This window comes from Aythya marila (assembly GCF_965140915.1).
Source record: "Aythya marila genome assembly, chromosome: 1".
In the NCBI taxonomy this organism is placed as follows: Eukaryota; Metazoa; Chordata; class Aves; order Anseriformes; family Anatidae; genus Aythya; species Aythya marila.
Genome location: NC_139042.1, coordinates 151111549 through 151135209, shown reverse-complemented (window position 1 = coordinate 151135209; position 23661 = coordinate 151111549). Strand labels below are relative to the sequence as shown.

The 23661-nt window shown below is 38.7% G+C and overlaps 1 protein-coding gene across 2 annotated transcripts in view; it reads left to right on the top strand.

Moving 5' to 3' along the window:
• The window catches only part of LARGE1 (LARGE xylosyl- and glucuronyltransferase 1), a 282370-nt gene that overhangs the window by 245003 nt on the left and 13706 nt on the right, over positions 1-23661 (top strand). For both annotated transcript variants that reach the window (XM_082763070.1, XM_082763071.1), the window contains 3 exons: positions 47-202; positions 12503-12666; positions 17069-17347. In XM_082763070.1, the coding sequence (XP_082619196.1) occupies positions 47-202; positions 12503-12666; positions 17069-17347 (599 nt within the window). The remainder of the gene's footprint in view (positions 1-46; positions 203-12502; positions 12667-17068; positions 17348-23661) is intronic.

Genomic DNA, 23661 nt, shown 5'->3' with positions numbered 1-23661 from the left:
TCTGTATTCTAACAGCACGATATGTTTTCTCTTTTTTCTCTCTGAGGTGATTCACTGGAACTCACCAAAGAAGCTGCGAGTGAAAAACAAGCACGTGGAGTTTTTCCGCAACCTCTACCTGACATTCCTAGAATATGATGGGAACTTGCTGAGACGGGAACTCTTTGGCTGCCCCAGTGAGGCAGACATTAACAGTGAAAACGTAAGTGGTATGTTTAGGGCTTGAAGATTTTAAAGGGTGTTTCATACAAGGCATGGGCTACATGAAAACTTGGAGAATTGGCAGTGCGGGTAGGGACTCAGGAGAATTGAGGTCAGTGCTCAGATTCCAAGAGTGACGCTGTGCAAATCGTTTAATCTCTTTGTGCCTCAGTTCCTTGCCTGTAAAACTGACGTATTAATCCTGCCTTTCCCCTCTTTTGTTTTTGCTTTGTGTTTTTTTTAGGCTGCTTTGCTTTTTAAAAATCCCCAACAAAGGTAAGATAGCAAATTGAAAATGAGGATTCGGGCTCTTAATTCCATTAGGCAATTCTGCAAATCTCACCCTTAGACCTAAAACTTTCCAGGGGAAATGATTGTTTCTTGCTGTCTGTTTGTTCAGCGTAAGATAATGTTGACTTTGGCTAGTAGATACTAATGCACAAATAATGAAGAGAAAATGAAAACATCAAGACTGCTGGATTAGATCTCTGAGTTTTTGCCATACTGAAAACTGTAGAATGAGTTAATACTTCACAGTACACATGGGCTGTGGGACTGTGCAGTTTTTTTCTGCCCTGCCTCTAACAAAACACAGCAGTAGTTATGTGTATCTGCATAAAATTTGCAATCAGAACCTTTCAGATGAAGTAAATCCTTTGAAAATGGTTGAAATCAAGGATGTTTACATACAGATGTTCTAATGTGTGTGTGCCTCAGTACATATAGTTCCAACGTAAAAAACTGTTAATTGAAACACTCACAGATGTGTATGAATTCCTTGTGTATAATGTAGTCTGTGAGGATTTGTAGACCAAGTATCAATTTTGGCTGCATAGTCTGAAAGGAAATACAAAGGAAGATGTAACCTTTTATGTTACCTTCAAGAAAAAAAATACATAATTATCTAAAATATACAAAATTCTCTCTATAAAAATCAATAAAGCAATGCCAGTATCATATACACATTAGCAGTTAAAAGATAATCAATAGCATCATTGAGGCTTGTAGTGTTTCCAGTTAGTCTGTGGATAAAATGACCACAGGAGATGCCATCCCCAATTTTCTGACTTTAACACTCAGATATTGGATAGATATATTTTAGTCCAAGGCACGGCTTCCCAGATACTCAGCCTTACCACTGTCTTCTGAAAGAGGTGAGGAAACAATGAAAAAATATAGTTAAACATTAACTCAAGGAGACTGAAGCAGAGACAAAAGAGAGAGAGAGTGCACAGCAAGAGCGAAAGCACATGGAGAAAGAAAAATCCTCTGCAAGAGTGAGGGGCTTTTAGAGAATCAAGTGAACTGAATGTGATAAAAGAGCACTAAGAGGCAGATGGTCAAAGACATCACAGTACGATAGATGGAGTAGGGGACAGGAAGAGAAGAGGGGAGTGAGATGTTGAAAAAAAAGACAAAACACATCTTCTTTATCATGCTTTAAGAATATACTTTAAAATTATTCTGAATTTGCAATTGTGTGGGTTTGAAGAGCAGAAATGCAGCCACAGACTTGTTGCTATATTTTCCAGAGCTCTGTAAGTCCTTAATAAACAGATTTATTCCAGATGACAAGTTGTTGGGGAGCTGTGCACACTGAATGCAAGTTCTTGCTGCTGAAAATGGCAGTCGTGAAAGTTAAAATGGCTCATTTTACTGAACTTGTATCTGGTTGACAGACACTGGAAATGACTAACTCTTCAAGGCTGTTTCTTATTCAAGACAAGTAGAACGCAATATGGTGTATGGTATGGCTTGTGTCTGAAAAGGAAACGTAATGCATTCTTCCATTTATAAATTAAAAAAAAAAAAAAAAAAGATACTGGAAAAGAATGAGCTAGACATTCAAAAATACATGAGTCTTAACTTGCCAACAGAAACCAAAAAGTTAACAGCCTTCTATCAAAACAACTCAATATAGAAAAAATCTAACTTTGGATAGCTTAAGATAGCTTACTTGGGAGAAGACATTGTTATTAATTAGTTACCCTTTATGTAAGCTCTGCTGGAAAATTGACTACGTCCTTTTTATTGTAGAATACAAAAAGCTAGTTTCAGCTTTGATGTTATGAGGCCTTAAGAATAGGATTATTATGAAAACCTCTTTCTCTCTCTCCCTCTCTCTCCCTCTCTCTGCTGTAGTACACGCAGTGTCACAGGTGTCCTATTAAAATACAGTACATTCCAATGATCTATTGCAGGATAATCTTCAGAAGCAGAACATCTTGTAAGGTGAGCAGGGAGCCACTGTTTGTCATCCCTCCCAGAACAAGAACTAGGGGGCATGAAGAGAAAATAGCAAGTAGCAGGTTCAAAACAAAGGAAGACATTTCACCCAAGATGTAACAAAGCTTTGAACAGGACATAGTGTTGCTAAAAATGCATACATGTTCAAAAAGCACCTCTTCATGGAAAGAAAATCAGTCAGGAGCTGTTAGGCTTTGGTGCAGGAAGTCCTTAAGCCCAAGTTCAGGACTAGGGGAGCGTTCTGAGGAAACATCATGATACACTGGCACTGTTTTTGCACTCCTCTCTAGGCTGCCAGCTTACAGCTGGAGATAGGATGCTGGGTTAGATGGACCTTTAGTTAACCAAGGCAGCTATACGTTTCCATTAGGATTCCTAAACATATATAGTACATAAAAAGCTATAATTTTTGCAAAGTCAAGTATGTATAAGGTAGGAATTGCTATTTGATTTATGCGATAGCTATTATTTTTCTGTTCTTCCCTGAATTGAGACTAGCAGCCTCAAAACACAATTGGGTTTTGTTGTGCTAGGCATTGTATATATGTAAAAGATCCTCCTTCAGCTGACTATGCTTCTCTGCACTGTAGACTAGTGGACAAAATGCTGGAATAGCTCCACTTGTTTTATAATCAGAGAAAATTACTAAGCACTAAATCCTCCGAGCCCTGTTGTGGAAGAAGCAGTGGCTTGTTATGGGGCTGTCACTCATAATCTGTCTGTGGCAGAATTTACCCTTAAGGTCCTTTTCCAATATGCCAGCCGTTGCAACTCTGCAGTTTAATATTTGTAATTATGCTTTATTTGGAATGCGACCTGTAATTAAGGAATTTCATTTGTAATGCAAATATCTGTGAAATGTAAAAAGAAGTGTGGCAATGGGTACCATTGGGCTGGTTCTGTTGCTCTAAGGCCCTTTACGCTTCTCATCAGTACTGAGATGTCCTTAAAATGAATGTAAATTACACGTTTTCTTTTTTAAGGACTCTTTACAGTGCCAGAGAGATATGAAGGGGCATTAGTTTAAAACATAATCAGATGTTACATTAATCTGTCACTCTTTCTCAGTGTATATATGTGCATGCGTGTATGCTTACATATATATACATGTATATACATATATACATATATACAGACAAATATATGTCTGTATACATGCAGATGGATTAATATCTTCTTTTCTTTTCTTTTTTTTTTTAATGTTTGCTAAGGAAGTATAATACCACAGAATGAATTTCAAGAGGTCTATATAAAGGCAGTCTGGGGATCCTATACCACATAGTGTTGATCTAGGCAGTTGCTGATCTTCAGCTGTACCAAACTGCACTGCTAATAGGTTCCAAAAAGTTACAAATAGGAATGAACAGAATAGACAGGGCTTTCAAAATCAAATACTGGAGGCAAAGAAATGCAGCCTGAAAAACTGGGAGGTGCTGAGGTAATTTTTCTGTTAATGTAAAAGTGGTTATGTGTATGTCTATGTGTACATACATGTTTCATCCTTCCATTGAAATAGTCAAGCTGAAAGACACTGTTGCAGGGACAGACTGTAGATGGGGGCCTGGCATGTGCTCCTTGCCACAGAGCAGTACTCTAAGTTCCCTTCATTCAGGATGTACTAAAATGAGATTACACAGAGCTGGCTCTTCTTTGCAAAGTGGCATTACAATCACCTCTTTGCCTTTTGTGCAGAGTCTGGATGGGAAATACAAATGTGAAATTCAGAATATGAACCAAATCCTCCTGTAAACAACGTCATTGACTCAAGTAGCCTTTGAAGCCAGCCCTCAGTCACTCCATCCTACTGTTCCATGCTATTTCCCTTTCTCGTTCCTTTTTTATTTTGATACAAAGGAGAAGATTTTAGGGAAACCCTCCAATTTAAATGTTTTCTATTGGCTTTTAATTGTTATGTACAGCATTTCATTCTAAAGGACTTACTGCAGCATCTAAAATACTTTAACAGGATCTTCTGTCTATAGGTCTGTAGTTGCACTATGAGATAGATACTGTAAGTCTGATTTCAGCACACAGGGGCACACACTCAACCTTTTAGCATTCTCATAAAACTCGTTTCCTGCAGACAGCTTCTCACCAGGTGCTTCTGCCAAAGCATTAAATCTGAAGGTTGAATGGGGTGTCCCCTATTAGTGAAGGCTGCGTCCTGATCCAAAGCCCAGAGCAAGATCAGTGGGAGCTTTATCACCAACTTCACTCAATTTTGGAAGAAGAGAGCAGATTCCCCTTAGAGAAGACTTTTCAGAAAAAGAAAAAAAAAATTCTCCCCAGACTTCCACCATTTTTTTTCTTTTCCCATTCATCAACACAAAGAAACTATGTAAAAATATCTAGTTTTCCAGAGAAAATACTTGCTTAGGTGTATATTTACTTCCTAAATGTCTTTTTACTAATTTACTTTTTCTGTACAAAACCAAAGATTTTTAATATTAGCAAATATCTGTGCATTCCACCTAGTAATATCTACCAGAAGGGCAGGAAATTGATGTGCTATGTAGCATAAGCTCTGTTCTCAAATTTAGCAATTTCTGAATATCTTAAAGTGGATTGCAAAGGGAGCTTCCGAGTCGGTAACAAGAATCAGACTGATGCTGTGAGTACCCTTTGCTCGTGCAGGATTTCGGAATACTGCATCATCAGTAGGACTGAGATTTAAAGGTACTATTTTGTCATGACATAGTCTTTCTCTAGTAATAACAGATGGTTTATGGTAGTTTTGACGGGAAATCCTGACTTCCCCAGCTGTGTAGTTTCTATTATTAAAACTGTTACTGTTATTATTATTAAATGCTGAGCTGGTAGCACATCCTTTTAGTTGCCTGAAACTTCTGATTAAATTGCTTTCAGCTGCTTACAGTATTGCTAGATGGGGAAACTGTTAACTATGTTTCTTTTTACCATGCTTGTATACCTCCTTTTTTCTTCTCTCTGATTTTTTTTTAAAGTGAAGCATGGGAAAAAGTTTGGGGGGGATTGCCCACACTGCAAGCTCTGATGACTTCTTCATGGATATACTGCTTACCTCAGAGAAGGAGCTGACATTTAGCGAGAGTGACTTTGGGGCCAGGAATGTGTCTTTTGCCAAGCTGGTGAAAATTTATGCAAATTATAGGGCTGAAAAATCCCACTATAATTTATACATCTTCAGCAGTGCTTTGTTTGACTTCAAGGAGGCTCAGATCTCTGGAGACTCCTTTGGAGTGTGCATGGATACGTCTGATCAGACTGCATATTTGCCAGTGCCACCAAAGAATTGAGCATGCTGCAGGTGGGGGACCAGGACAAAACGGGCATTTTCTGTGACTGTTTCTCCTGAATGCTCTGCGCCTTTCTGTCTGACTGGACAGGAGAGCTAGGAGCAGGAACCTGTTTGGTCTCTGTCCTGAGAGAGATCCATTGCCCTCACTGCTATCCAGACAATATGGAGGAAAAAAAATCCATATTCACATATGAAAGGGATAAGATCATAGAATGGCCTGGGTTGGAAGGGACCTCAAAGATCACCCAATTCCAACCCCCCTGCCATAGGCAAAGGTGCCACCCACTAGATCAGGTTGCTCATGGCCTCATCCAACCTGGCCTTGAACACCTCCAGGTATGGGGCAAAAAGCCCCATCGAAAAAAAAAAAAAAAAAAAAACAGGGGATAAAATCCAAATCAAAGGCCAAAAAGGACAAGTAGCCTGGACAGAGGTTCTGGAGAGAGAGTGTTCGGGGCAGGAAAGAACTGATGGGTGCCTGTATGAACAGGCTGTTGGCAGACTACTTGATGTTATGAGGCTTTGTTGGGCTAAAGAATGGGCAGGGTCTCACTCAGCAAATTTTGACCATGGAATTTGCTACACAAGAAGGAACAATCCAGGGAAACAAAAGCAGGGAAACCAACCCATCAAAGCACTGTGGTACAAGGGTGGGCTGGAAATAAGCTCTGCCAAGAAAGTGTGTCAGGAACCTGGGGGAAGGAAATGCAGAGAAGTACCAAGGTCTCACAGCTGCAGCTGAGATCAAGAGGAGTTGTGCTTCATCTGTACAGAACTGTCTATGATGGTATGCATGCCAAGAACTTGGGTGCTTAATTGTGTTGATTATTCACAGTAAAGATAAGCCATTATTTCCATTTCACAAGAATATTGTCAATTTTTTCATACACTACAACAAAATTCTTCTTGTTAAGTAGGATTTTTCAGACACTATCCTTCTCGTTGTCCCAAGCACAGCTTTGTTTCACAGATGGCTCAATTTGACCCATAGCAAATGTACGAAATTTTATGGCATGGGAGGAATAAGGATTTAATTGACATGGGATTAGCCTGGTTTTTATTACTAATCACTGGAGAAGCAAGAATTACGTTATGTAGGTCATTCCAAACAAGACTCAGTAAATGCTTTTTCCTCCTTACATCATCTGTTTTGTTTATGCCATCCTAAAGGCAGCAGTTAATTTAATTTTTAACTTTAAAAGTGCTAAACGCTGTAACACAATTGCCTACTGGTGGGAAGTGGGGCAGCTACACAGGAGGAAATAAAACTGCTGCATTTTATAGCCAGATTGTAGTTTCATCCTGGGCTGGTGTTATTTTTCATCTGTCTCAGTGGCTAAGCTGAGCTGGTTTTGTGCTATGAATCTTAACTGCACACACCTGGGAGAAGGAAAGATGATCTGAAAGTTAAAAGTTTTCATTTGAGCAGCTCTGTTCCTGTTGTGTTAGCATGGTATTTAGTGAGTTACTTAAGCCTTGTGTCATCTCACTTTACCTTAAACACTTGATGAGAAAGAGATGCCTATACAATGAAGGGATTTCTCCCCTTCCCCAAGGTCTAAATAGGACTTAAGGAAAAAGATAAAAATAAATTAAAAAAAAAAAAAATCTTAAATATCACTAATATCAAAGAAAATATTTCTGATCCTGGACTTTGGATTGGTCTCATTTGTGATGAAATCCTGTAGATTTTGGTGGGAAGAAAATAGTTTCTGTGACACAGCAGTTCAAACAAATGAAGCTGATCACTGATGCGCTTCTTCTAGGAACAGCCTTAGGAAGGGAGATTTAGGAACTAAATCTGGTTAGGACTAACCAGTTCATCAGTGAAAGGTACATGCTATGTGCCATTATCATATGGGTCTGTTGTCTAGCACATGGATACACCACAGATGTATTAGTCAGAAAAGTAGACCTGGTAAATGATGAGGATTCACGGTAGAGTTGAATAGCTTCTGGTCTGCCCGTGCTTGTCTGTCCAGCCTAGCCTCACAGGCCACCTGAGAAGTGAGTGGTCTGATCGCATGCCACAGCTGGTCATCCCAAGAAGTAATGTAACGTGTACTCTTGGATATCTCTCTCTTTTTGCTTTGGTCTCTTGCATGTCATGGCACTCTCTGCATGCTACCATTTTTATTTTGGAAACAAGTAACATCGTGATGCTAATGAAAGCACTCGCTGTTTCCCACTACAGTATTTCCTAAGAGAATATCTACTGTACACACACTGAAAAGCACATCACTTTTCAACTGCAAAAATGTTTCCTCGAGGTGAAATTTCCCACATGCTCAGTGGCAAGTAGCCTTAGCCTTGAAAGTCTTGTAGAAAGAGTGAATCTCATGATAAGCAAACTTGCTTTTGTGAAATGCATGCTGTCACTCTAAGGATGAAAAGTCTTAGCTATATTAGGCATTTTGTTATAAGTATTATGGAGGGATTCTTAAAGGGATGCCATCTTTTTATCAAATCCAGCTGACATTAAGATCCTCATTTTGATGGTGCACTGTGTTTAAGTAAGCCTCTGTTTGTATAGATCTGTCAGATTCCCATTGGTAGCTCATCTTTTCATAAAGGTACAATGTGGGAGCAAACTCTAAACCAAGCTGTAAGTTCTTTATCCATAAATAATGGATCCACACAATATACATGCTGTAGATAAGATTATATCATTAGAGAAATTTTATATGATCATGTAACTGGAAAAGAATGAGGTAACTCATAAAGAGATAAGTTTAAGGTTATGTATGTGACTGTCTTAGACAATTACTTTTCTTTTGAATGTTGTGCATCATTAAAATTCTTCATTTTAAATGTGTGTAAAAAATGGCATATGACTTTATGCCATATGTATTTACAGATTGTGTGTGTCCCTTCACAGTAAAAGGAAGCAGCCTTTATACGTGTGTCATACTGGGGGTATATGAATGTATTGAGAGAGAAATTGAAGGAGGGGAAAATACTCTTAAACTAATGAAGCTTTTTTATTCCTGAAAACATGTTTTCTTTTTTCCTCCACCCCATTTTATGCCTGTAGTATATTTTAAGAAACACAGAGTAGAAACCAAAGGCACTGTTTTTGTTGAGCTCTGACATATTACAAAGATGGGCCATTTCTTCAAAGAAAGAAATATAGAGGCTTCTTTGGCCCCTCTTATCCAACCTCTCTTCTTACATTAATTTGCCTGCAAACATCAGGTTCAGTTTCAACTGTATTGCTGCTTGCCGTTAGATAAACCCAGTCTTGGAGAGACAACAAGGCAAAAATGGGTTGGAAATTTTCCTTTCCTACTCTTGCCTCCAATAAATTTCTGTCAGAGGGCAATGAAAGAGCTGCCTAAAAGGATGACAAAACTGTGATGTCACTGCATTTTTACAAGTGCAAAAAGATGAGATGCCCAAAAGAAAGGATTTTTTTCTGCTATGTCTCCAAAAGAAAGGGCTTTTTTTTTCTGCTGTAACTCATTTTATGCTGTTCAATCATTTGTAAGAGTAGTAAGTAAGAAATGCACATACATGTATGGTACTCAAGTCTTTAATTCCTGTCCATATTAATTTATTTTAAACATTCTATATAGAAGTTGTAAGATATTTCGGGGAAGTTACCAGTATTCTGGATTTCATAGTCCTGTAACTGAATGAGATTGTTCAGAAAGTAAGTAGGTTATGGTATTTCACTTCACAGTATTTTCCTCACTTCCTATTGTTGTCAGGCATCAGGAAAGAGATATGTTCAAATAACAAGCTGGCTGTTTCCAAGGATCTGATTTTTAGGTCGCTGGAGGAAAGAAAGGGGGAGGTATTTGTTTATTTATTCAACTTCAGAAATTGGCAGTATTATTTCATTATGCTGTGATATCTGTAACAATTTTACTCAAAAATAACAAAACCCACAGCAACAAAATTGTCCTTGAACTAGGTTGAATAAAAGAAAAAAGCGGCTAGCCTGAATGTTTTAGGGTGCAGCTGACTTTCCCAGTCCATGACAGTCCTCAGCTGGCAGCTGCATGGACTGGCTTTTTGCTGCCTAGTGTGTAATCTTGTGCAGCACCCACGATGTTGGTCCTGATACCTTGTGCATGTCACACGATTGGCTTCAGTGAGAAACCTTGTGAGCTTACATGTTTTGCTAGACCAAATCCTAGCATGTCCAGCATTGCTTCCAGCAGGAAGGGAGTTTTCACATGGATAATCACATGCTATATTTCTTTCCAATGCCTGTTGCCTCCCCATTGCTGCAGGATAAGCCCATCCTTAATGCAGACTGCTTGCCACGTGCACAGTAACAGTACTACAGGCCAAATCATAGCCTGTCCTGTACTGATTGTTGTGTCTGAAGGAGCGTGCCTTATGTAAGCTGTGTTTGCACAGCCGGCAGAGGTCTCCTAAGGCTGTCCAGCAGTTTAGGCTCATGGTATGAGCAAGCAAGGATTGTACAAGTGTTCTCACAAAGCAGTGACAAAATCCTGACCCTAAGAAAAGCAGTGGAAAGAACAGGTTACCCTTTCCCCATAGCAGAAGGCGCTTTCTGGTGCTTGCTGCTCTCCATCACCTCCACGGGCAACTTTGTGGCTTGGTGACTTTCACAGCCAAAATACTGGAGCCTCTGAGAAACCATCTCCCTCCTCATCCCCCACCAAGGGCTCTGTAGTATGCAAAGCCATAATTGAGCCCAAAATGTTATTCTGTAACTTATAATTAAGTATTTATATCCTCATAGCTTGCAACCTGAATGTAATCTGATAATCATTCAGTGACTGCCTGATTAGTAGCTGCTGTACAATTATAAACTTCTAGCCTTGTTGTTTGTATATACAGCAGGATAGGAAGGTATCCCTGAAATGTGCTTTGCTATTGTCTTAACCGTTTACATTTAAAGCTCCTTGATAATTCTGATAAGGGCACACTAATATCTCTTTTCAAAGGAGAAACAAAAAGATACAATAATCTTTATAGTCATTGTTGTAAATATTGGGTTTAATTCAAATATTGTTTGAATGTGCTTCGGAAAATAAAGTACAGGCTCAGCTGAATCATGATTTTTAAAGCAGAATGAATGAAACTCCAACAATATGTAAAAGAACTCCCAATTTTTATTCCACCAAAAGAGATCTTGATTTCAATAGAAGTTTTGCCTGAGTAAAGATTTGTCAAGATTCAGGCTCTCATCTTTCTAAAAGCAGTCTCTCCTGAGGGACATTTTAAGACCTGTGCAGAACAATAGCAAGGAAGAATGAGATCCTGATCCAAAACTCATTGAAATCAAAGGAGGTGTTTCCATTATTCAAAAGAAGATTAAAGAGTGATATACAGGAAAATACCAGGAATTATTCCATCAGCTGTCACAGAAAAACATTCAGCTCTAAGCATTATTGTTGATGGCAGCCATTACGCTTATAGTTCCAAGAACAACAGCTCTCATTCTTAACACGATGTTAGAACAAGAAACGCCTACATTTTCCAATGTTTTTCTTAATGATACTGTTGTAAACTATTACTTTAAATCATTCTGAACAGAACAGAAGAGATTTTTGAATCTAAATGAATGTCTATAATTCATAATGTTTATTTCATGAAACAATTTGAAGTTCACAGTGATTTTATCAAAACTTGTATATATATAACATGAATATTTGTCTTAATTTATTCTTTACTGATAAACAGGTAATCTTATCCTATAGGATATTTTTTAAGAAATAAAGTGTGGAAAATGATACCTTTACTAATAATCTACATTTTAGATCAACGCAAACAGAACTCTATTTGATATGTCAATATCATTTATAATTTTCATTGTCATTACATTTTGTGGAATATTTTACAGCAGGGATGACTGATTTTTCCTTTAAAATGAATGTATTTTAAGAATTCTAGCCAGATATTTGTCTTTAAATAATATAGTTCAGTGATGGAATTGGTCATCAGTATAGTTGTTTGGTCAGTTTTTCTCTTCCTCCTTTCCCAAGAGCCAAACTTTTATTCTGTTACAGCTACAGGAATAAATGACTGAGGATACAATTGCTTTCTTTTGCTGTTTTGACTTTGAAGGGGCTTGGTTTTCAGGGAAGCCAAGAAATACCTGTTCTCTGCTAATCTGGCATCCTTTTGATTTCTCAACCCAAATATCCAGAAGTACAAATCCTGTTAAAAATATAGGCTTATATCCGGCTCTTCTGCAGTTGAAAGATTATTTTTATTTCAAAATTATACTGGTGCAGATACATAAGTCTCAAGACACTGACTAATGTTCAGTTTAAGCTGTTACTTTTCCAGCTGTCTGTCCATGCCCCTAGCAGCAGTTACTGTTCTCCAACAGAGGCAGCAGAATGGGAATTGCTTAGTCCAGGGTACAAGCATAATCTACTGCTGAGTTCCCTCTGCTGGAGCTGTATGTCTACAAGTAGTTTAAAATACTGCTTCTAATAAGGAGTGGTCTTATGCATCCCATTGGATCATCAGCTCTGAAACTTGGCAGTTATTAAATGTGATTGTTCACTGTTTCGTTGCTACTCTGGATGTTGGAAGATGATAATACATATGATATATAAAATACATAGATCATAATATAATGGTCTGTCTGCCTCATCTGTTTGCTTAGGAGTGCTTTCTTCTAATCTCTTGTCCAGTGGCTTGAAGGAGTGACACTTGGGAAAATACTGCTATGTTTGTTTCAGTCTGCTCCCTATTGCTTCATGCTGCAAGTTCCCAACCTCCTTACTCTCTCTGACTTGCAAGAGGAATAATAAAGGACTTATATTTATGTCTGCTTTTCCCTTACAGCTCCAGAAACAGCTGTCTGAGCTGGATGAGGATGACTTATGCTATGAATTTCGTCGAGAACGCTTCACCGTCCATCGCACTCATTTGTATTTTCTACATTATGAATATGAACCTGCTTCAGACAATACTGATGTAACACTGGTGGCTCAACTTTCAATGGACAGGTAGGCAAAAACTCTTGTTCATCTGGAAATGTGAGACGATGAAAATTTTTTGACAGTCTCAGAGCATTTCAAGAAATCCATCTATTGTAATGCTTTAGGGAGAAAGAAAAATGGCTTTCACAGAAACTTAGATATCATGCTGTAAGACCTTGCTTGAATTAGGAGTAGCACATGTATACATCACACATGCATCCAGACTTCAGTTTGCAGTGAATGCAGGAGTGTAGGTGGAGTTCATGTGAGGCTAAATACTGGAACTGCATGGGTTGTTACTTGTCAGACTTGTCAGGCATTATTATTTTTTGGAGTTTCACGGCCACCTAGGAAAAACAGGAGATGTTGGTGATGGACTTAGGCAAGCAGTGTTAGCTGATCAAAAGGTTTTTCACAGTGTTTCATCTTCAGACAATGTTAGTTTTGCTTTCATTGGTATTGCAGAAAATTTCAGTGAGTGGCTTGATTTTCTTATAATGAGAGTCAAAACTAAACATTTTAGTTTCAAATTTGGCAGTTTAAAATAAAATATTTTTAGTTTTAGTGTGCTAGTGGGAAACAAAAAATATCTCTTTTTGATAGGAGTCATTTCATTTTTATACAAATGTTGATTTTCAGGATAATATCTGTAGTTTAACTCTTCCCAACTTTCAGTTCCAACGTAAAGTGGAATTTAACTGGTATTTCATTTGGGGAAAAAGTCCATTTCATGACAAGCTCCACCTGTGCCTTTCTGATTCCTGCGTTGTCACGTTTCAGAAGCGCTGTCAGTGTAGTCCATATCAGCCAGCTCTGTGACACTTTGAATTGTCAGTCTTTTTTTTCGTCAGGCTTCTCAGTTCAAATCTGTTCCAAATTTTGTAGTTGCTGCTATCAGAGTAGGTAATAAAACAGGGCAGAACTCCTTGCATATAAGCAAGCAACTTATACTCTATTTGGCAGAGCACATGCAGAATGCTACATGACCCGTGAATATCACCACTGCTACACCAGTAGAAGGTCAGCAGTATTCCACGAGGGTCAGAGGAATTCAGATTAACAGACATTTGCAGCCTGTTTTAAAAATAAACACGAACAGATGAGGGCTGTTTTGTTTCGGCAGTGCCTCAGCACTGCATCCTGCACGTCATATTATGATTTGCTATGCACATCGGTGTCTGTTCTATTGATTTTTAATTGAGGAAACATTTCTTAAGTGTTCACAAACCTTTGAGTAAAAAACTAAAGAAATAAATTAAGCCAGACCCTGAGTGAGTGCCACAGTAAATTAGTAGAGTTGGTCTGTGCACATGGTATATTTTCCCCCCAGAATTTAATTCAAAAGAATGAGCTGGGGCTCGGCACTGATTCACTGGCACTGATGCAAAGTCTGAGCATCTGTTTCTCTTTCTGGATCCTCACTGGGGCACATGTTTTTATTGATAGACAGAACCACACATTTTTATTCAGGAAGAACAGCCCTCCTGATACTGTGCAGGAAAAATCTTCCCTACTTCTTTGGTGTGTTGCTATAAATTATTGATTTGAGTTGGAAATACTCTCTTTCAGCTAAAATCAATAAATAATATCATACCAAAGAGCTGTTTAGCTTCTTTGTTTTCTTTCACATCTTTCAGTTACTGCCTTATTTTTTGGTACCTTCTTTAGACCACTTTTATTAAATTCCTCCAGCGTAGCTATAGACATTTAATATTAGTGTCTCAGATTTAACATGGCATGTACGTAAACAATGTGCTATATGCTACACTCTTGCTTAGTTCTTTCAAATGATCCTCCGACATAAGGAAAGGCAAAAAAAGCAACTCCCAGTTGTCTCCAATTCTAGACCTGCTGGAGTTGAGACTGACATGACTTGTGACAGGCTTACGTTTGTTTGTGCTATAGGCTTGGGAAATGGAAGACAGTGATGCAGTTTAGGAGGTAACATTAATGTCTGTAGATATAGGCTTTGAGAGCGACTTCATTCAGTGTTGTTATTGGTCTCCTCTTGTACTGATGTGACAAATTTGGTCTGATAATGGCTTGGTTGCATCACAGGCTTTATATGTGGATTTCAAGCAAGTACTTTGGCTAGGCAGCTTTTTTAAAGGCAAGGTATGTACCTAGGAATCAGAAATATGAGAAATGTGAGCTAAGGGTGTGGATGAGGAAAGAAAAATTTAGCATTAGACTGCTTGAGGTCAGGGTGAGAAAGACTTGTAAACTGGTTGAATGTGCTTAAGAGGAAGAGTGAAAACAAAGAATCTCACCAGTAAAATTCTCTTGACTGAAACAGACCTTAAAAAAAAATACCAGCTAAATGATGACCTCTATTATTATGCAGTGTAAGAGTTTATTTATTTTCTTTATAGAACACATTCCTCAAGACAACTAGAAACAAAGAAATAACTTGGTGTGCTTAGAAGCTTGTATTTCTAAGTTCTGTGGTCAAAAAAAAAGACTTCTAACAACCTACAGAGTTCAGATTAGGGAGCATCATCTAGCAGTCCCTGTATCAAACTCATAGAAGTGTAGCCTGTCAATGAGAAAGGCCCAGCAAAATGGAGTGTTCTGAAGGGCACTAAGCTGTCCAGCTGGAAATTTATACCAGCAAAACCCAGTTTCCACTTAACCGTTGCAGAAAGCTTTGCAGGTGTCATCAGGTGTGCCGTTTAAATAAGTTATGTATGCCATTTGTCCACTGCTTAGAGTCCTTGAAAGGCATTTTGCTACATTTCTTTCTAGGCAAGTATTTCATTTATAAAAGGCTGCCCTAAACCTGAGTGATGATGAAATGGATCCTACTGATTAACAGGTTGTCACTATATTGGAGAAAGCAAAAAATATTTTTTTTTCTCTACTTGTTATTAGTACAATCAAAAGCCTAAAGCCTTCACGTACCTTTTAGATCCCTTTTATCGATTGGTGTTTCTAATTCAGCTGTATGTTTCAGGCTGATAATAGCCTTTGTTTCAATAATAGATAAAAAGAAAATAATGTACCAGGTATAGATTAGTAAAAGTAATATCTCATATCTAAGACAAAATGATTATATTGTCTTGAATGTCATCAGGATCATTCAGAAACACTGGAAAAAGCTATTAATGTTAAATCAGAATTTGTGTTTGCTGGTATATCATTCCTTTCTGCTGCAATACTTAGTGCGATAGTAGGAGGGGGAAATTATTTTCTCTGATTACAATGATGCAGAAAACTTTTCTTGTGTTCTGTATAAATATTAATAGGAAAAATCTAGTGACACGGATATGGAAGGTAGAGAAGATAATCATGTTGCATCATCTACTCTTCCTAATTTTTAATAGAATATGTGGCTAGGCTGCATAGGTTCATTTCCCTTTATATTAACTCAAGAGGCTTTGTAATCAGTTCTTGCTGTATTTTTGGGTGGCATATCTTAATCTCTAGGCAATTCTGTATAAATTGTCCAAAGTGATTAATCTATTTTGACCAGACTGGGTTTGATTTACATTGTATATGAGGTATGTTGTTGTCATTTTCATCAATAATATTTTAACTGCTGAGAGTTTTTAAAAATATTCATTGATACAACCTGTTCTAAAAATCATTTAGTGGACTTTGAGGAGATAATGCTAAAACATATACAGATTAGTATTTTAAATGATGGTTTTGTCTGAACTGTTCTTTTGGTATTCCATGCCATATCTCTCCCTTCTTCTCTCCTTACTCATGGTAAACCCCATTTCTATTGTGTCTCATCCTTTTGCCCTTCCCCTGACAGTTTTTTCCAGTCAACACAAATGTTTATATAAGTCAGTATTCCCTTGACCTGTCACTTTCAACAGTTTTTAAGATCTGACTAACTGCCTTGCAAAAATTTTGAAAAGGTTTTCCTAAACAGGAGGTAAAGTGATCTGTGGGTCTGTACACCTTTCTTCTCCACTGGCTTCTTGAAGAGAGACTAACTTGGCCTAAAATGTGAATTGGGCACTAGGCATAGCTTTAGATTACAAGTCCCCTATTCTGTAATTAGATCTACAAAGACAGATCCCTACAACCACTCAAAGCTCTCATCAGATGAAGCCCCGTCGTCCATGTGGGTTTTTCTGCAGCATCAAGGCTTTAAGCAGAAAGGATTGTCATTGGTTTCACCTGGCTTTAGGTATTTGTGTTGTGGATGTTTATATATGAGCTAGTGCCATCTTTGTCTCCCTCGTATTCACTGGAGAGAGGTAGGCGTATCTAGGGTGCAGTCCACCTGTCCAGAAAGAGACATGGACTTAGATAAGATGAATTGTGCTGTAGAAATATTTATTGCTTTCCACAGGATATAAAGTGATGCCAATCTGTCTCACTTAGATAGAGGTATCTGTATTTGATGAGATGAACCCAGGCAAATAGTCCCAGACGGGGAGACAGCCTTTTCTTATTCTCACCCTTCCTCTTTCAGGCTCCAGATGCTTGAAGCTATCTGCAAACACTGGGAAGGTCCGATCAGCCTGGCACTCTATCTTTCTGATGCAGAAGCCCAGCAATTTCTGCGCTACGCCCAGGGCTCAGAAGTACTAATGAGCCGCCACAACGTCGGCTACCATATCGTCTACAAGGAAGGCCAGTTCTATCCTGTGAATCTGCTAAGGAATGTGGCCATGAAGCATATCAGCACACCGTACATGTTTCTGTCTGACATTGACTTCCTGCCCATGTATGGACTCTACGAGTACCTCAGGTAAGTGGAGGAAGGCTCCCTGCTGCCACATGCTTTTTCAGCCCCTCCACACCCCAGCCTTCTCACACATTCCCAAAATAATGCAATTTGAGCAGATCTGAAAGAGGCAGTTTAGTTTAAAGTGTGACAACACCCAGCAAGGCACAAGAATTTTTAGGGCATAGGAAGAGGCTGTAACTAGAAGTAACATAATATCGCTATAAAAAAAAAAAAAAAAAAAAAAAAAAAAAAGAAGAAAAAAAAGCGGTTCTAAATGTGAAACCTGTTAGCTATCAGAATCATTTTTCAAAACAGTTTGAAAATTGAACTGGATTAAGTGTCATTAAAGGTGCAATAGCGTCCCGTATTAGCAGAGATGTGAAATGAGCAATATCCTTACACATCCCAGGTTCTTAATGTCAATGACAGAAAAAACATGCAGAATGGTACTGAATTTTTTGTCCTTGTGATACATTCTTTCACTCTTTATCCAGTTCCATATCTTGAAAATGGAATGAGAGTCTAACCAGCTTAAGAATATGAGTACGACCTGCACCTGTCAAGGCAAAATAATTAGCGTAAAGAAACTGGGAAGAGTAACCTCAATGTGTACTGTATCTTAATGAATGTGAGCAAGTTGGACTGAACAAACTACAGAGCTCTCATCTATTAACAGAGCTATTTTTAATAAAGACCTTTTTCCTCTACAGAGGCTGGTCACCTGAGGCCAAAGCATAGAGCAAGGAGGACACCCTGTGGCCAGACAGAAGGATTTCAGTTCCGTAGTCCTTAACCAGTTTTGTCTTTCATCTCTTTTTGAGTTTGGTAAAACCTGATCACAGTGCTCCAGTGAGGGTCTGCCTGTAGGTGAGCCCTTTCAGTATGTAGGCCTGGGGTGCTGGAGTGTAAAGGGCAATATACCGTCCTGTATTGTAAACTTATGAATCGATTCCTTTGTTTCAGGCTAACTCAATAAGAATCTTCTTCTCCCTTCTCCCTCATGTGGACAGTTGCCTTTTTCACGTTCCACATCTGTGAACTGGTCCAAATTCACTATAGCTTTTAAGATGCTAGATTTCAACTGAAGCTTTCACTGAAGCTTTATCCCACCGTGTCAGCCAGTTTCCCACTTATTTCAGGGATATTTCTTCTTTACTTAAAGGATTCCAAAATAATTATGTCTCTCGCACAGATTAACTGTCTCAAGATACGTACAGGGACTTCTGTTATTAGCAGTACCATTCTTTGACGTAAGTGCTGCATGCTGTTACATTTCTTCAGATCAATGCTGGACACAGGAAGGATAGCAGCTGTTGACACTGACATGTAGTACCAGAAATACAGCTTGTTCCTACATGCTGCTTTGCAGTGCATTGATGGGAGCCAGAACTGAAACGAAGGAGAGAGGAGAGAAAACAAAGTGACATACCACAGTGCACTTGAGACATTACAGCCATACAAATTACTCTGATATGGTGATAATGTATCATGGGACTAAATGCACAGTGATGCCACACATTGGTGTTGTTCAGGAAAAAAAAAGAAAAAAAGAAATGGATTGTCACAGAACATTGTTGCTTCTGAGACACTGCGTTGCTCTACACGTCTTTTGTGAGATCCACATCACCTTAACTCTGTGCATCTCTGTTGCTTGGGAATATTGAAATTGCTAATCTGCTACTTCCAGCTCTTTAAAATGGGACTGGATTGGAGGTGGGGGGGCACAACTAGAGTCATTTGTTGCTTTTTCAGTAATGATTTTTCTGAGCAAAATAGCAGGGAGGTGCAATGAGATTATTTTAAATACAGATATGTTGTATATTTCCACATTGACTGTTCCCACAGCTCCTTCAGGTAGCTGATCAGCGCCGTCTGTTGGAATGGCAGCTACTGTTTGGTAGAGAGTCATATACATATATTCATCCTCATTTCCTCAGAGAGAAAAACCATAAGCAAAAAGATGTAGTCTGGTATTTCAGGTGCTGCTTTATACAGAACGAGCCAGACAACTCCATCTTGCTTGCAAGCTGCATATATTGTATACTGTGTCTCTACAGAGTATGTATTCTTAGAGAAAGGAATTTTGAAAAACATTTCCAACCTGTTTTGAAGGCGTTGTATGTGAAGAATTGCAGCCAGTTTTGAAGGAGAAGTTGGTGGTAACCAGTCCCTCTAGGTATCTGTTGCTAGCACTTAGATTTATGTTAATTGAGCTTTTTCACAGCTGCTAAGTAATGCCATTTCAATGCTTTTAATCTCCATCAAAACCCCTTTTTGTTCTACCTTACTCTCCTGTAAAGTACAGAGGGGCAGAAATGTATCATTTAAAGGCTTCCTGTTTACAAAACTCAGGCATTTTTATGGTCTGTGCTGAGCAGAAGTGTTTTGTCACCTTCAGTCATTTGTTACTGAGGTCATCTTGTCATTGCCCCAGAGCTAAAGGCTCTTTCTGGTTGCAAAAAGTAAGGTGTGTGGGTCATCCTAAAGGCTCTTCTAACATAAAATAACTAGACAGGCTGCTTCTTTATGGTATCTACAGTTGTCACAGCTAGCACTAAAGTTCTTTCCTGACATATTTCTATAAAATATGCCCTTTGCTTCCAGGGACACATTAGCATAAACTGGGAGCTTGCATCCAAACCCAATCCATAGGTTTTAGACCTCTCCTTGTAACATGAATTGTGAAATATTTCTGGTTGCTCTTTAGCATCTCAGAAAGAGTCACACATCATGTTGTGCCTGTTAATTTTTATTTGTTGGGTGCCTTTGAACGTTCCTTTTGTAGAGAGGATGAAAGTCCTGATGAATTCAACACTGGGCTGACATCTCTTCAGTTCATGTAACAAACCCCATGACTACCTTGTCCATTGAACTTGAGCTAATCACTGAGGGTCCTAATGGTGGAAGATAATTGGAATTAATGTACACTTTTTTATTTTTTTTCTGAATTCAGTGCTTTTGGATTAGGTTATTAGTATTTCTGTATCTGAGCTTCTTTATCCAGCAGAAATGGGAATGATACTACTATCTCCCCACTTGAGGATGAAAATGATTTGTTAATTTTTGGAAAAGACTGTGGAGATGAAAATATTGATCTCAACATGCTGGAGTTCATTCAACCTCTGAGGAGACTCTTGTGATTTAAGGTTCATTTCATCCATGCTCTACAAAAAAATAGAGTTGATTGGTAGATTAGAAATTTAACCCAACTCTCACTGTGTCAGAATGACATACATCGGGTCTGAACACAAAGGTGCCTGGGAAACGGTTTCCTGGACAACACTAGCAAAGAGAAACCTCTTCATAAAATCTTATATCCTCATTTTGAGGTTTGGGGAAAAGGACAGATATAGGAAAATGGGTACAGGATTGATATTACCGAATCCAAAAAACAGCCCTCACAAGGATAGTGCAGGAATTAAAAAGTTTCCCTAGTGCTGGTTTGTAAAATAACCTAATGTGTTCCTCATGTTATATTCCACATACGTTGCAACATTTAACAGTGGAAATTTTCTATTCCAAGTACCACAAAACCAGTCAACCAGCAAATGGCACCTCCACTCAAACAAGGAAAAACAAAGAAACAAACAAACAAACAAAAAACAGCACCACACAGAAAGGAAAAACAGACTTGCTTTCAGTAGGAAGAGGTTAGATTTTCAGCTGGGAGTCCAAGGAGCAGACCACCAACTTCTTATCAGAAGAAAATGGAAGGAGTTCTTTTCTCTACCAAAACTCCCTTGTCTTTATCACAGTTAACATGACCTCTGTTGTCCTCTGTCACTGAGGTTCAGCACCTGGATATCAGCATTGATTCTTTCCTCACCTTATGTCAGTCTTTTATGTCATCTAGTGCACATCCAAAGCAGGCTGTTCTACTCAGAGATCAGTGCTGCCCTCAGCTCCCAAATCAGTTTTGCTGAACCTCTACCCTTTGGCCTTAACAATATGCACCTCAGATGCTCGCATACCTCTTGAAAATATTTCTGCAAAGATTATCCCATTACATTATTTTACTCTTGAAGCACCTCTGGTGGTTCTCTGTGTTTGACTGCATCTATTACAAACATCTTGTTTTCATATTCTGCTTTTTTTTCCATATTAACCTTGGACTGTTACAGTGATTTCAGCCTCAAGTATCAGTTTTTTCACTCTGTGTTGGTTTTCTTTGTAAAACTGTCATCTCTTCTTTCCAACAAGAGATCTAAGGCCCAGTTCAGACACTGACACCTGTTTTAAATTTGCAGATGACGACTGGGGAGTGTATGAAAGAATTATTGATACCCATATAATTTTTGTGCTTGTTTCCCGTATTTTAGAAAGTAAGTCACACTCAACACTAGTTGTAACATGCAACTCTGCCTTACACCCTTGCTTAATACCTATACCTACTTTAGCTTCGATCTACTTCAGACTGTGAACTTTGGTGGACAGGATTGTCCCCTACTCCTTGGACAGTGCCAAGCAGAGATGAAGCCTTGAGTTTTGCATGAGACATTTGAGCTCTCCATGAAAGAGACAGCAGCAGACATAAATGGAAGTGGCTCTTCCCTTGCAGAGCCCAAAGGATGAGCATCACTGCAAACATCACCTGTTTCTTCCTTGCACTGAATCCTCAAAGCTGCACTGCTCAAGTCTGACAGATTGTATAGAGTGCAGAAAGCCTGAGATGTTGTCAGAGTAACTGTATTAGTGTACCCTGCTTGCAGAGAAGGTGTGAAGAGGAAAAAGCATTAAAATCATCCTAAAGACTGGATGCTGGCACTGCTCAGTGATTCTGGAAGGTCATGGAGGCTGACTGTAAAGGATTAATCTATTTACATGCAGATATCTTGGCCATTAGTGATGGTGAGGGAGAAGAAATAAGGAAAGTACAGAAAAGGTATAATAAGACTGTTAAAATCTTTCAGTTGTGAAAAGTTCAGTGGAATGTGGCAGGGGTTCTTTAAACAATGCAAACTTTGCAGTAAGGCTTTGGGAACAGATTTTCTTTTATAGAACAGGCCCATAGGGTGGTATGAATTCTCTAAAATTCAGATTTTATTAAATAGACCTGCTCTTTTTCTTCTTCTCTGATGGCAATAGAAATACATGCTAGATATTCTATTCCTTAGAAAAGTGGTTTGTTTGGTCCTTCTAGTATTATGACAGTGATCCCAATTCCTTCATCTTATAAGGCTGTAGAGTTTCTTGCTTGTCAACATTGTCCTTGATTGCTTGTTGCAGTAGCATAAAAGCCAGGACAGTGAATCCTGTTAAGGGGAACTGACTTTGACAGGGAGAGAGAGGCATATTTCTCTTATGAAATATAAAGATAATGAAAGGAAAATCAAGACAGAGTTATTTCTAATGACAAGCATGCTAAGATTCAGTCAGGGGATGGAAAATGAACTTCTCTTTCCTTTTCTTTGAATTTTAGTTTGCTAGGAAAGAAAAGACAGAACATGTCTGGCAGGCAGTCTGTAAGATTGCTAAGCTGTTGTCCTAAGGACCCTGTCTGGAAGGGCCTTTTTGCACAAAATGCAGTATGCTTGCATGCACACACACACACTGAAAAAGTCTCCACACTGAACAACTTGGAGCAAAAGGAGGCAAAAAGTGAGGTATCTCTTTGCACCCAGTGTGCAATCGTTCTCTGAAGCAAACAACCTCTTTGCCTTACATACAGTGCCAAGCACAAATGAGCTCTGAGCTCCAGACACTACCATGCACATGATTAACAATAACAAAGAAACACTTCTGCTAATTTCCAGTTGTGGTTATTTGCACCATGTCCTTTTGCAATAGATCTGTGCCTTACCTTGAACAAAGATCAACCTTCATGGCAGCCAGCGTTCTTGAGGGCAGATATCTGGTCCATAAGGGGGCTAAGGTAATACATACCTCAAAGGACACACAGAGCTCTAAAGCAGAGGTGAAAAGCAAATGTGATGGCACAGCATAACCCAGACAACTGCTAGGTTGAAATGCAACTAAACTTTCTGATTCCTCACCTCGTAAAGTCCTGAATAAAACCCAGTTCTTTAGAACTGCCATGGACTGGGCATCTCTTTCCCATGTATATAGAAACATAAAGAGATTTAACTGCATTTCTCTTACAGGGCTGGTAAGTTGGCCCTACTCAGAGTCCTAGTTCAGCTCGGGGCATCCCTGGATGTGCAGGGTAACATTGATCTGTCAAACACACAAGCTCTTTTTGAACTGTACTGTTCTCCCTGCTCACAGAGTAGCAGATTCAAAAACAGAGGAAAAAAACAATGCACTTATGGGAAAGAATATGAGCCATAGTTACATTTGCAGTATCAAACTGCCCATTCTCTGCTCTTTATTTTGAA